The 14279-nt window shown below is 41.1% G+C and overlaps 1 protein-coding gene across 1 annotated transcript in view; it reads left to right on the top strand.

The window, feature by feature from the left end:
• The window catches only part of LOC138365070 (uncharacterized), a 30996-nt gene that overhangs the window by 14211 nt on the left and 2506 nt on the right, over positions 1–14279 (top strand). The window contains exon 2 of the mRNA XM_069325178.1: positions 5121–5443. Within this exon, the coding sequence (XP_069181279.1) occupies positions 5121–5443 (323 nt within the window). The remainder of the gene's footprint in view (positions 1–5120; positions 5444–14279) is intronic.

The raw sequence follows: 14279 nt of genomic DNA, 5'->3' as shown, positions 1-14279 counted from the left end.
TATTAACCCCTTAACAACCCCCCATATACACTCACACCAATAACAATAATAATAATAACTTTACCACACTATCTTACGTTAAAAGCCTTGGTCCACTTAGGCAGGATACAAGGTTTACACTAATAACAAGCTAGGGTAAGGTACTACTGGATAAGCACTGAAGCTGGATGCAGCTTAGGGTAGTGAGACCATGTGGTACCCTAATACAAAACACAACACTTAGGGTAAACAAAACACTGGCAAATACTAACCCCAGGTCTCACCAATAGTTACTACCAGAGTAGGTACACTTACTAATGCCCCGTACTTTAGCTTAAGGATACAGGAACTTCAGGTAAGGGAAATAAGTAAGAGGAGAAGGGAGAAGAGTAGGGATACAGCCACAGAGTAGGTCTTATCCGCACGACACCAGCCAGAGAAGAACGAGCTAGCCACCAGCTGCCTCCCTCATGTCGTGGTGCCGGGAGGAGCCTAATTGATCGTGCAGCTAAGCACATTAAAGATCTTCCCCTATGCAACGTATTGTTACTTTATGAATGATTAGAAAGTATTAGTAAGCAAAGTTGGTGCCTATGTTATTATTTAATAATCAACCCCCAGCTCAGTCTTTAAATGCTCTTTGAGAAACAATAATAGTCTTACGTCTGGCAGGGAAGATACAAACAATTGCTATTCGAGATGCCCAACTGTACTACCAGGAAGTTTAATAGCTCAATTTTGACCTCTGGTTTCCACTGGAGAACCCAGGGTCGTAACAGGATCACTGTGTACAGAAGGTTGATATGCCAGCACTTTCCAGAGAGCAATATATCTTGGATAAGTCGCTCCACGATATTGTTGCTTGGACCATCGACTTCCTTTGATATTTTTTTTTTTTTTTTTTTTTTTTTTTTTTTTTGAGATATATACAAGAGTTGTTACATTCTTGTACAGCCACTAGTACGCGTAGCGTTTCGGGCAGGTTCCTGGAATACGATCCCCTGCCGCGAAGAATCGTTTTTTCATCCAAGTACACATTTTACTGTTGCGTTAAACAGAGGCTACAGTTAAGGAATTGCGCCCAGTAAATCCTCCCCGGCCAGGATACGAACCCATGACATAGCGCTCGCGGAACGCCAGGCGAGTGTCTTACCACTACACCACGGAGACTGCAATTAAACTTCTATTACATATTTACATCTTATTTTGTTATGAAATTATATTTTTTCAGAGTAAAATTATGTTTTCTCATGTTCTGCATCCAGCATCCACATTATAGTGAGTAAATATACCATATTACTTCATTGCTGACGTAATGCTAGGAGGGTTTGAGTAGCTTTGGGTCTTTAGTGGACAGAATCTCCAATAGATGGGGCGAGAGTCGCCCCATCTCTCTCGCCCGGGCGGGAGTCGAAACTTAAATTAAAATTGCTATATCATTGGTCTCCAACATGATATATTTCCTTTGGTGCACTCACAATAACGATTATAGCTCAGTCTTTCTGGAGGCATGTAATGTTTTAGGCTTTATTAGCGTATCTTTGTTAATTACACAACATATTGGCAAGTGCGTAGGCGTCTTCACTCCATGACCGAAAAGCTACTGAACGAAACTATAAAAACATATATATCTTCCCTTGAGCTTTAAATATGTCTAATGTAATGTATTTAAAATAAAGCATATATTTCTATCTTTCTTAAGACATATAAAACATTTTGTGTTTATTAACGAATTTACGTAAAATAAACATTGTTCTGAGAGAGAGTTGCTCTGTCGCTCAGTCTATGCGGGGGTCGGAGCTCGGCGATTATTAAAATACATGAATCTTCATTAGAACTTTAATTATGTCTATGATAAAGTGTTTAAAATGAGCCTTATATTCCTATCTTTCTTGAGGCATATAAAAAATTTACGATTATTTACAAATTTACGTGAAATAAGCATTGTTCTGAGAGAGTTGCTCCGTCGATCGATCTGTCCGGAGTCGGAGCTCGGCTATTATAAAAGTACACGTATCTTCGCTTTAAATTTAAATATGCCCATGGTAAGGTATTTAGAACGAAGCTTATATATCTGTCTTTCGTGTGACATATAAAACTCTTACGTTTATTAAGGAATCTGCGTGAAATAGGCATGGTTCTGAGATGAATGCTGCGGTTTTCGAGCTCGACGAGTGATGAAAACTGCCACTTTTATACAACTACAAATATCTTCGGTTTTACTTAAAATATTTGTCTGGTAGAGGTTTTACATATAGATCGCGTTTCTGTCTTTCTTCTGACTAATAAATAATTTTGGTTTAATCAGTTATCAAGATGTTTTCAACAATATTCTTTCAGCGTTCGTCTTTTCCAACTTGGGCGACCCTTTTGGAAGCACGATACTTGGGTTAACCCATCCTATAGTTGGGTCTGTTTCCAACTGGGGTTCGAATAATTCTATGGACCCCTTCCACGGCCTTCCACGGCCCACCACGGCCTTCCACGGCCTTCCACGGACCACCACGGCCTTCCACGGCCCACCACGGCCTTCCACGGCCCACCACGGCTTTCCACGGCCCACCACGGCCTTCCACGGCCTTCCACGGCCCACCACGGCCTTCCACGGCCCACCACGGCCTTCCACGGCCCACCACGGCCTTCCACAGCCTTCCACGGCCCACCACGGCCTTCCACGGCCACCACGGACCACCACGGACCACCACGGCCACCACGGACCACCACGGCCACCACGGCCACCACGGCCACCACGACCACCACGGCCACCACGGACCACCACGGCCACCACAGCCACCACGGCCACCACGGCCACCACGGACCACCACGGCCACCACGACCACCACGGCCACCACGGACCACCACGGCCACCACGGCCACCACGGCCACCACGGCCCACCACGGACCACCACGGCCACCACGGACCACCACGGACCACCACGGCCACCACGGCCACCACGGACCACCACGGCCACCACGGCCACCACGGCCACCACGGACCACAGTAGTGTGAATGAGGACTACGAACGCGCGCACCACCTGCCAGGTGGCACTCAGGTGAGTGCCACCCGACAGGTGGCTCGCGTAGTCGTAGTCCTCAAGGATTTTTGGGGATTTTCCCGGAAGTTTGGCGCGTTTCGGACGCGTGTGAGCGTCCTGTGTTTGGGTATGTGGTCAAGAAAGAGAGTAAGTCATGTTGATGGGTGCCAGGTGGTGCGCGTCGTCGTCGTCGCAGAGGGTTTGGGAGGGGAATTTCCCGGAAGTTTGGCGCGTGTCGGATGCGGTCTTGAGTGGCGGGTGAGCAGGTGTACCGCGTCGCTCTAGTCACAAAGGGAATTTCTGGGAAGTCGTAAGAAAATAGAAGGATAAGAGGAAGGAGTAAATGAATATGTATGTGTGTTTGTCATAGACTTAATCCTGTGTGATGATGATAATAGTTTGATGATAGTAAGGTAAGTAGAGGATGAGAGGGGATCCAACATAGTGGATATGATGTTTGGGGAGGGGGGAGGGAGAACCAGCATACCTGAGAGGAAGGCCTGGACATCCATTAGCTTCCCCCCTACAGGAAGTCGTAAGTGTTGAGGGGTAAGAGAGCGAGAGAGCACCCTCCTGCGGAAGTAACCCATTTTGTCTTAAAGGGTTTTCAATGTTCATCCCGCCACGGTTCCCCATACACTGTGGATTCGTTAAGGAGGAGCGAGGTACATACTCCTGCCGACAGACGGACCCACACCTGTCAGCCATCAATCACTTCTCATTTGACCCGGGTCGTTTCCCTCCCCTCACACACACATATGTGTAAGCTATATCGTAACGTGATCAACATGGTGAGAGCAATAACGAGGGAAAAGTAAACACATTATATAAATTTATTTCTTTATTAAACACTTAAGCAATTTACAACGATAATAATAATAATAATAATAAGTCTTCTTCTTGGTGGTTTAGCTAGCAGACAGATGTAGAAAGGCTTTCATTCAGTCCATCGAACCTTCCCGTCACGCTAGTCAACCAACCAATCTGTAGAATGGGTTTAGGTAGTAGACAGATCGATTGGGAGTCATGTTCATCCCACCGCGACTCCCCAAACACTGTGGATTCGTTAAGGAGGAGCGAGGTACATACTCCTGCCGACAGACAGACCCACACCTGTCAGCCATCAATCACTTCTTATTTGACCCGGGCATTTCACTCCCCTCACACACAAACGCGCCGCCAGTTCACTGCGAGACTTCATCCGCTACACACGCGTCATACATCTCCACGTCATGGAAAGGCGAAGCTCTACAGCATGCATGAAATGCGGAGTGTTTTATATTCCATCACCGAATCAACTGTGTCGGCTGTAATGCGCAAGCTGTGAAAAACCGCCCCTAGGACATTACGACATCAAATGCAAGCGATGTCAGCAGATTTTCTGTGATAACCGTGAGTGTTATTCATATTTAATATTCCACAGTTCATTTTATGGCATCCACAGGTGAAATATCACGTGTAAACTACTATAGTGTGAGAATATTTTCTCATTCGGGCTATTACATTCCACACAGTTAAATATGTTCTTTCCAATTTCAGTTTACAAAACCGTGAAGTGCCCTTATTGCTCACCTGCCCCGCGAGGAGGTCATCGCTGGAATGAAACTTCACATAAACGTAGGTAGCTTATAAAAATATACTTCTCATATCTGTATTTCATCCACTTGCAAGCGAACACACATACATAATAAACATATTTTTCCCCATTCACCCGTGCTGAATATCATTTGTTCCATTTCAGGTTATAATCCATACCTCAATCGACGGAGGGAACAGATCGACGCCATCGAGCCTATACCCCATTCCTCACACACTGAGCTAAGGAGAGCAGATCTCACTCACGGGCACCCCCCACCCCTTCATCAGGCTCAGCCGCGCCGCCAGATGGGGGGCTACGAGACCATATCTCATCCTGTTAACACGATGTTACGAATTCATACCCACTCACCTGCTCAACCCCTTCACCAGGACATAAGTAAGTTAATACTGTCCTATTTCAGTCTATTTCCTAAACATATTAATTCCCACTACTCTGTTCCCTCACCTCATAATATATATATATATATATGCTTTCTAGAGATAATATGTTTTTCTTTTTTTTACAGACGACACACCGCCGTGCATAGATTTGACATCCAACAGCAGCAGCAGTGGCTGTGAAAGTGACACAGCAGGGCAGACAGTGCCCACATCCGGGTCTCACAGGGAGGGGAGGACTCGTTCACGCGCTCACTCAACCCCCCGTTCCTCCCCCAGCCCCATACCCCAATCAATCAGTGACAGCTACGACAGCAGCAGCAACAACATCAGCAGCAGCAGCAGTGGTGAGAACATCAGCATCACAGACAGTGACTCAGACGACAGCTCAGCATACCGTGACCTTGACCCGCCAGCGTCTGTCAATTCTGACTTGTTAGCACCGTCTGGCGTAATAGCTGACCAGGCACTCTCCCCCATTCATCTCGGAGGGGGAGGGCTATCACCACCCCCCACCCCTCCCAGCCCTCTCCCATCACCACCTCTTTCCCCCTCTCCTCCACCTGCCCTACAAATTCAACCTCAGCTGCTGGATCGAATTGATAACTATAACGGCAGTTATGTCCGGCTTTCATTCTCCATACCAGAACATGTTAACACCTCCCCGGGACTCTATCTGAGAACATACAAGGATTTTTTCATTAATGAGATACGCGTCCTTTTCTCTCCACAACACCCATCCCTCCTAATTTACCCAGACATTACTCTATTTGTGAGGAATTTAAATGTACAACAAGACGGGGAGGATAATCTATTGGATCCTATAAATAACGATGGCTTTCCCATACGAGGTGAGGGGCAAATGATAACTCGTGAGGAGGTAGAAACTCTTATTGATTTTTGGGCTGACGAATTGACCGGGAAAATATCCCAGTATCTGGAAGCGAGGGAAGAGTCCAATGTCTTGGTTGAGCGGCTCACCGGGTTTTACATTAACTGTGGTCAGATTGAACATCCGATAAGATTAGGCTCGCATGTAGACTATCCTGAAGGCTTGCGTGGAAAGCAGTTGGTTTTCAGTCCAGAGGGAGAGGCTGATATTTGCCTTATGCAGTGTGTTGCAGCTTATAAATGTTTAGCTAAGGGGATGCACCTAGATAATATTCGCGCTAGATCTGTGAATGCTACTTGGTGTCTCAGACACATGAAATGGCCAGCTGATGTCAATTCTGCAGTGACGTTTGAGGATATTCACAAGGTAGAGAAAATGAATAAAGTCAGTATATTCATCTATTCACTAGAAAGAGATGAAAATGCTAGACGACAACAACGACACTACATTACACTAGCTAGGAAGGGAAGAGGCGGATATACAGATGTCATACCATTGCTGATGTTGGAAGCTCAACATTTAGTATTAATTAAGGATTTTAACCAATATGTACGTAATATGCGCAGCAATCCAGATCGCATCCCAAGTCATCACAGCTTCTGTCATTGTTGTTTGATATCACTCCCAGCAGATAGCACGCAGAGTCATGAAAGTACATGCAAAGTACATCAAACTCTCAAATTCTACCCACCAGAGAGGAAGATTACTTTCCGTAACTATGGACGGGGATATGGTCCTAGTCACACGTGCTTTTATGACTTTGAGTGCATGTTAGACCGCTCGAACCCTAAGGGAATGATAGAAACACGTCACAACGCAGTGGCGTATGCGTACATTATCATTGACAGACAGAAGAATATTGTTGAGAAAGATACTTATTTGGGTAAAGATGCGGCCAATCACTTTATAACCACGCTAGAAGCGTCATGGGCACGAATCAAGAAGGGGCTAGTATCCTATGAACTTCACATGTCTCAGCAACAGCAGGCACTATTTGAGACAAAAACAGCCTGTGAACTCTGTGATCTACCTTTTAACGGAGAAGATGTAATCAAAGTCCGTCATCACGACCACACAGTAAGATTCCACAATTATCAAGCAGCTTACTGTGATAGATGTAATTTGCAGTGTGTAAATTCATACAAGTTCCTATACACTTTTTCACACAACGCTTCCTATGATTTAGGAGTAATCCTAAACGAGATGAGAGATAGACCAGGAAGTGAAATAGATATATTAGCTAAGGATGGATTTAAATTTATGAAAGTCGATGTGAACAACTTAAGATTTTTGGATAGTTTAGCCCTTCTCAACGGTTCGCTAGGAAGAATAGCCAAGGATCACATCGATAGTGGGAAACCTACCACATTCACTTTGGCTATGTTAAAAGGGGTAAATAAAGCGGCCATCCCAAAACTACTCAAGGGTAAACAATCATTCTGCTATGATTATTTATCCTCTATGTCTGTGTTAGATGAACCACAACTCCCTTCTCGTGATAAGTTTTACAATACACTAAAAGACGAAGAGTTGTCAGAAACAGATTATAAACAAGCCTTAGAAATTTTTGATTTGGCTAAATGTCGCAACATAGGGGACTATCTGCTCCTTTACCTCAAAGTGGACACAGGATTGCTAGCTGATGTGTTCACAGTCTGGCGAGACACCATGCTTGCTCTCTACAAATTAGACATTTCACACTACATTTCTTTACCCTCATTTGCTTGGGATGCGTTCTTGCTTAAATCGAAAGTTCAACTTGATGTTGTGTCAGACCCATTGTTATATGATTTACTTCGTCGGAATCTCCGAGGTGGGTTCACCAGTGTGACGAGACAGTACACGAATGTGGAGAACAGGCACACAGGCTTAGATCTAGGGGAAGATAGTAGCTACATCATTTACTTAGATTTTAATAGTCTTTACGGGGCGTGTATGACTGAACTGCTCCCTCGTGGTGGGATTCGGAAACTGAACCACAATGAGCGTGACGTACTGTTTGGAGAATATCCCATGTGACAGGTCCAAGGGATATTGGGTGTTGTGTGATACACTGCAGGTCCGACCTGAGGTAGCTAGGTATACAGATGAACTGCCCCTAGTTCTTTCCCATACATGCATTACTGAGGAACACATTTCACCCTACAGTAAGAATATTCTTACAGAAGAAAGTCGCGGACTGCCTAAAAACAACACTAAATTAATTGGTTCTCACCTTCCTCAGAAAGACTACCTCGTTAGTCTGGACTTGTTACAGTTGCTCATGCGCATTGGATTAGAAGTAGCTAAAGTTCATGATATCTACGAATTCGAGCAGGAGAGTTACCTTAAAGACTTCATTGAAACCAATGTTCGTGAACGTGCCAGTACCAAATGCGCGATAAAAAAAAAGGCTTTCAAACTCGTATCAAACTCTATATATGGAAAGAGTCTCACAGATGTATCTAAATATGGGAACAAACACTATTTGGTCACAGATCGTAGTCATTTCCTGAAACATGCTCGAAACCCATTCTTCAAGCGGAGTCTTTTGTTAAGTAAGGATCGTGTGATATGTACTATCAAGCAGAAGTCTCTCCTAGTCAACACTCCTACGTATCTGGGCTATCATATACTTCAAATTGCTAAGAGGCGACTCTATGAGTTCTGGTATGATGTTGTCAAACCTGCGTATGGGAATAAAGCGAGTCTGTTATATACAGACACAGACTCTTTTATCATTAAACTGGACTGTCAGGATGTGTTTGAAGAGTTGAATAAGTCTCCTCTCTTCGACTGTATGGATTTTAGTAATTTTAATGACACACATCCATCATACTCTAAAGCGCGAGAAGGTGAACTAGGATTGCTCAAGTCTGAAATAGGCTCTAAGATTATTAACCAGTTAATTGCTCTCAGACCTAAAACATATTCGTTCACCACACATGATGGGGAGCACACTTGCAAGTGTAAGGGCGTACCTTACCATCTACAAGAGAAACTCTCACATGACTCATTTCAACACACTCTTGAAACAAACACTTCAATCAGGTATGTGTCGAGATCTATACGCAACGTGCAAGGAAAGATTTGTACATGTCGCAGTACCTGCAGAGGATTGTCAGCATTTGACGATAAACGCTACATTTTAAGCCCCACACAGTCCCTAGCGTATGGTCATCCTGATATTCCCAATAACAATGATGATGAGATGGATGTAGAAGTGAGAGAGGAGGAGGAGATGGAAGAAGTGTTTATGGAGGGGGAGGAGGAAGTAGAGCAAGCACGGAGACTCTACCCAATATTCCGTCCCTGGAGCAAACGCGATGCTACAGCTCAGAAACTATTCAACCCTCGCTAGATTTTATGTTGTACAATTGCTAGGTAGTATTAAGATGGATGCCAATATGTCTAGAACTTTTATACTAAATGAATAGGATGTTTAATATTATTGTTTGTGAACTGTAAGAACTATGATTAGTTTTAAAAAATATGATGTTTAATATTATTGTTTGTGAACTGTAAGAACTATGTTTAGTTTTAAAAATGATGCTGCTGTACATAAAATATGTGAATAAACACCTGTAAATGACTATGTTTGTATAAATACCACCTCAGTTCCTTAGTTTTTAGCAGTCTTAACGAAGCATTAATCATGGACAGTTCCTATGATATAATCCATTAACAAACATAATAAATACAACTTATGAGCAACTTGATGAACTTTAACAAATAACCCATGATCTGCAAAAATGACCATTTGAGAAATTTGCCCTTGAAACGAGTAAATTCCCATATATAACAAAAATCCTTTGAAATGGTTAAACACCCAATCTTAAACAAATAACACTTGAAATGCAAAAATGTCCATTTGAGAAATTAACCCTTGAAATGAGTAAATGAATATGAGACAATGATTGACGAAACACAAAAGACAAGCAGGAATAATTATGTAAGTTAGATCATGGCTGGTTTGGACTAGATAAGTTAGGATACATCAGTTTGGGAATGTAGATTAAGTTAGGTAAAGCAAGTTAGGTTACTTTAGGATAGGTAAGATAAGTTATGTAAGTTAGGTTGTGCAGGTTAAGTTAAGTAAGATAGGTAATGTAAGGTAAGTCATGTTAGGATAGGTAAAGTTAGGTTATGCAGGTTAAGTTAGGTACGATAGGTAAAGGTAAGGTAAGTTAAGTTAGGATAGGTAAAGTTAGGTTTAGGAACGTTACGTTAACTAAGTAACATTGGGTGGAGAGGATAGGTTACGTAGGATTTGGGCAGTGTAGTTCTGAGAACAGTTTTAGGGTAAAGTGACTAAGAAAATATATTTTAACAGAAGTGCTGGTTTGGTATGAAAAGCTGAACTAGTTACATTTTGGAGAGAAATTTTATGACTGGAGATGTCTTGAAGAATAACATGATGGACGGAGAGTTTCTTTGATGAACGAAGGTGTCTTAGAGAACAACTTTGATGAACAAAGATGTCTTAGAAAGCTTCTCTGATGAACGAAAAGTTACTTAGAGAATAACTTTGATGACTGTATTTAACTTTTTGATGGCTCTGAGGACAGTTTTGTTGAACGAGGATGTCTCAGAAGGCTTCTTTGAATAACGAAGGTGAGTCTGAGAATAACTTTTGATGACTCTGAGAATGACTTTGTTGTCTTAGAGAATAACTTTGAGAGCTTAGAGAATGTCTTTGATGAACAGAAGGTTACTTAGAGAATAACATATCATGACTGAGAATAACTTTTGATAGCTCTTAGAATAACTTTGATGTCTTAGAGAATAACTTTAGATGACTCTGAGAATAACTTTTATGAACGAAGATGTCTGAGATTAACTTTGACGTCTCTTGGAATAACTTTGTGGACATGAGAATATCTTTGGATAACTCTGAGATTAACTTTGATGTCTTTGAAACAACTTTGATGAACGAGAGTGAGTTAGAGATTACCTTTGTTAACTCTGAGATCAACTTTGATGAACAAAAGTGAGTTATAGATTACATTTGATAACTCTAAGATTAACTTTAGATGTCTCTGAGACAAACTTTTATAACATAGAAATTAACTTTAATGACCAAAGTGAGTTAGAGAATACCTTTGATGACTCCGAGAATAACTTTGATGAACAAAGATGTTTTGGAAAGTTTCTCTGAAGAACGAAGGTGACTCCGAGAATAACTTTTGTTAGCTCTTTGAATAACTTTGATGACTTTGAGAATGTCTTTTGAGAACATGAGTAGTATTTTGTTAACTCAGAGAATAACTTTGGTGACTCTGAGAAAATCGGTGATGACTTTGAGAATGACTTCTGAGAACATGAGTAGTATTTGAATGAGTCTTTGATGTAATGAAGAGTAACTTTGATGTCTCGAAGATATCTTGCAGATCAACTTTGATGTCTTTGAGTAAGTCCTTGATGTCTCGAAGAGTGTCTTTGACTATATTTCTTACTTAACGTCATATAATTTTAGTTAGGAACAATGATGAATATGATTATTTTAGCAAAGTGAAAGGCTACTTTAGTTAAGAACAGTGTTGGAAAGAGGCTACACATGACTATTTCAGATGAGAGAAGTGATATTTCAGTTAAGAAATGACAGGGAAACATGATGAAGTAACTATTTTTTATTTGACTGATGAATACTTGTAGTTAAGGAAAAGACAAAACATGACGAGGGAGACTATTTGTGCTCCCCAAAGTATAATGTCAGTTAAGAACAGTGATGAAAGATATCTTTGGTTATTTTTTCTTACTTGACAAAACATAATTTTAGTTAGGAACAATGATGATGAATATGACTTTTTCTGTTGATTGATGGATAATTTTAGTTATGAAATGACAATGAAACATGAAGAACACGGTTATTTTTCTGATGACTAGGGAATAAGTTTAGTTATGAACAGCGTTGGAAAGATTCCTTTGACTATTTTTGGTTGATTGGATAATAAGTTTAGTTGAGAAATGAGGAAAGTGACTGTTTTAGTTGATTGGCGAAAGATTTTTAGTTAAGAAGTTACAAGAAAGGTTTGTCTTTGTAAATTTGGAACTGAATAAAGTGTAGATTTGTTTAAGAACGGGGTTGGTAGAACTATTAAGTTGTCTATGAGAATTACTTTGACATAGTTTTGTAAATAAAAACTGGGTGGCTAAAATTGTTGAGGGAACTGTATTGCAGTATAATATTATTTGACAAAGAACTAGATAGTGAATGGAAGAAACAAAGAACATAAAAAATTGAGGTTAAGTAGGGGAATGAACACAGTGAACATACGGTGAACACAGAAAACATGTAAGAAAAAGTTGATGAATAGAGTGATCATGCAGGGAATAAGAACTTATAGAGAATATGAAGACATGATAAGGAACATAGGGAATACAAAGAATGAACACTGAACATGTGAAGAACAAGCTAAGAACATTGAGAACATGAATATTGAGTATAAAAGTTATACAGAGAACATATGATGTACATGAAAAACATGACAAAGAACATAGTGAATATACGGGGAAAACGGCAGAAAAATTTGAACTGAGCATGCTGTGAACATTTGTAGAACATGGAATGATGAGAATGTTGGGGATGAGAATGGTAAGGTGGTTACTCTGATAAACAGATAGGCTGGAGAGGGACTTGATCGGATATAATTATGTTCGATGATCTAAGACTGAGGAAATGGAGCTTGGCTAATGTCCAGATTAATTTTACTACATTAGAAATAAGGTGATCTTAAATCTCAGGGTGATTTAGTTGGAAAATAAAGAACTTGTACAAAATGAACTAAGCTGGGGGGACAAGAGTTGAAACTTGATAACTGAACCGGTTTTTATTTACTATGTCTGAAAATGTAGTTGGGTGTTCAAATCTCATGGGGATTTGGACTGATAGTAATAAATTTACAGGAGTGAACTTGGACAGAGGACAAGAGCTAGAGTTTTATAATTGTTTACATCATATTTACTATGAAATACAGAGGGTAAAAATTTCAGGGGAATTGATAGGATATTTACAAAGATATGAGAGAGAACTAAGGTGGGGACGAGAGCTGGAGCTCGTTAACTGTTTTGATCTTATTTACGGTGTCTGAAATACAGAGGGTAAAAATTACAGTGAAATTGATGGGTTATTTACAAATATACGAGAGAGAACTAAGTTGGGGGACGAGAGCTGGAGCTCAGTAACTGACTTGATCTTATTTACTAACTTTGAAGTATGTCTGCTTTAAATTTCGGGGAAAATTGGTCTGTTACTAACGATCTTGTACAAATGAACTAAGCTGGGGACAAGAGCTAGAGTTTGATAATTGTTTGGATTTACTAAACTATGTCTGAAATACAGAGGGTAGAATTTTCAGGGAATTTGATTAGATATTAACGAAGATACGAGAGAGAGCTAAGGCGGAGGATAAGAGCTAGAGTTCGGTAACTGTTTGCATTTACTAAACTATGTCTGAAATATAGAGGGTAGAAATTTCGGGGAATTTGAATTGGTATTAACGAAGATGTGTGAGGGAACTAAGGTGGAGGACAAGAGCTGGAGCTCGGTAACTAGATTACTGTATTGAACTACGTTTGAAATATGATTATTTTTAAATTTTAGAGGGATTGGACTGTTAGTATTCATTATACGACAGGGGACTAAGGCGGGGATAGGAGCTGGAGCTTGATACTAAATTATTGTATTTTAATACGTTTGAAATAGCTGTGTTTTAAATCTCGAAGAAAATCATTGGATACTAGAGAAGATGTATTAGTAAAACTAGTCCCTGACTTTGTTTATATATGTAAAACTGAATAGTTTAATGAAAAGGAACTATGAATGAACAATATGAAGGAGAGAGAGACAGAGAGACAGAGAGACAGAGAGAGAGAGAGAGAGAGAGAGACAGAGAGAGACAGAGAGACAGAGAGACAGAGAGACAGAGCGATAGAGAGAGACAGAGAGACAGAGAGAGACAGAGAGAGACAGAGAGACAGAGAGAGACAGAGAGACAGAGAGACAGAGAGAGACAGAGAGAGACAGAGAGAGACAGAGAGACAGAGAGAGACAGAGAGACAGAGAGAGACAGAGAGACAGAGAGACAGAGAGAGACAGAGAGAGACAGAGAGAGACAGAGAGACAGAGAGAGAGAGAGAGAGAGAGAGAGAGAGAGGCACAGAGACAGAGAGAGACAGAGAGAGACAGAGAGACAGAGAGACAGAGAGAGACAGAGAGAGAGAGAGACAGAGAGAATCGCTTAAGTGTTTAATAAAGAAATAAATTTATATATAATGAGTTTACTTTTCCCTCGTTTATTGCTCTCACCATGTTGATCACGTTATGATATAGCTTACACATATGTGTGTGTGAGGGGAGGGAAACGACCCGGGTCAAATGAGAAGTGATTGATGGCTGACAGGTGTGGGTCCGTCT

The sequence above is a fragment of the Procambarus clarkii genome, chromosome 15 (assembly GCF_040958095.1).
Source record: "Procambarus clarkii isolate CNS0578487 chromosome 15, FALCON_Pclarkii_2.0, whole genome shotgun sequence".
NCBI classification, from domain to species: domain Eukaryota; kingdom Metazoa; phylum Arthropoda; class Malacostraca; order Decapoda; family Cambaridae; genus Procambarus; species Procambarus clarkii.
The sequence above is the reverse complement of the archived record's forward strand: the minus strand, read 5'-3'. Positions and strand labels throughout refer to the sequence as shown.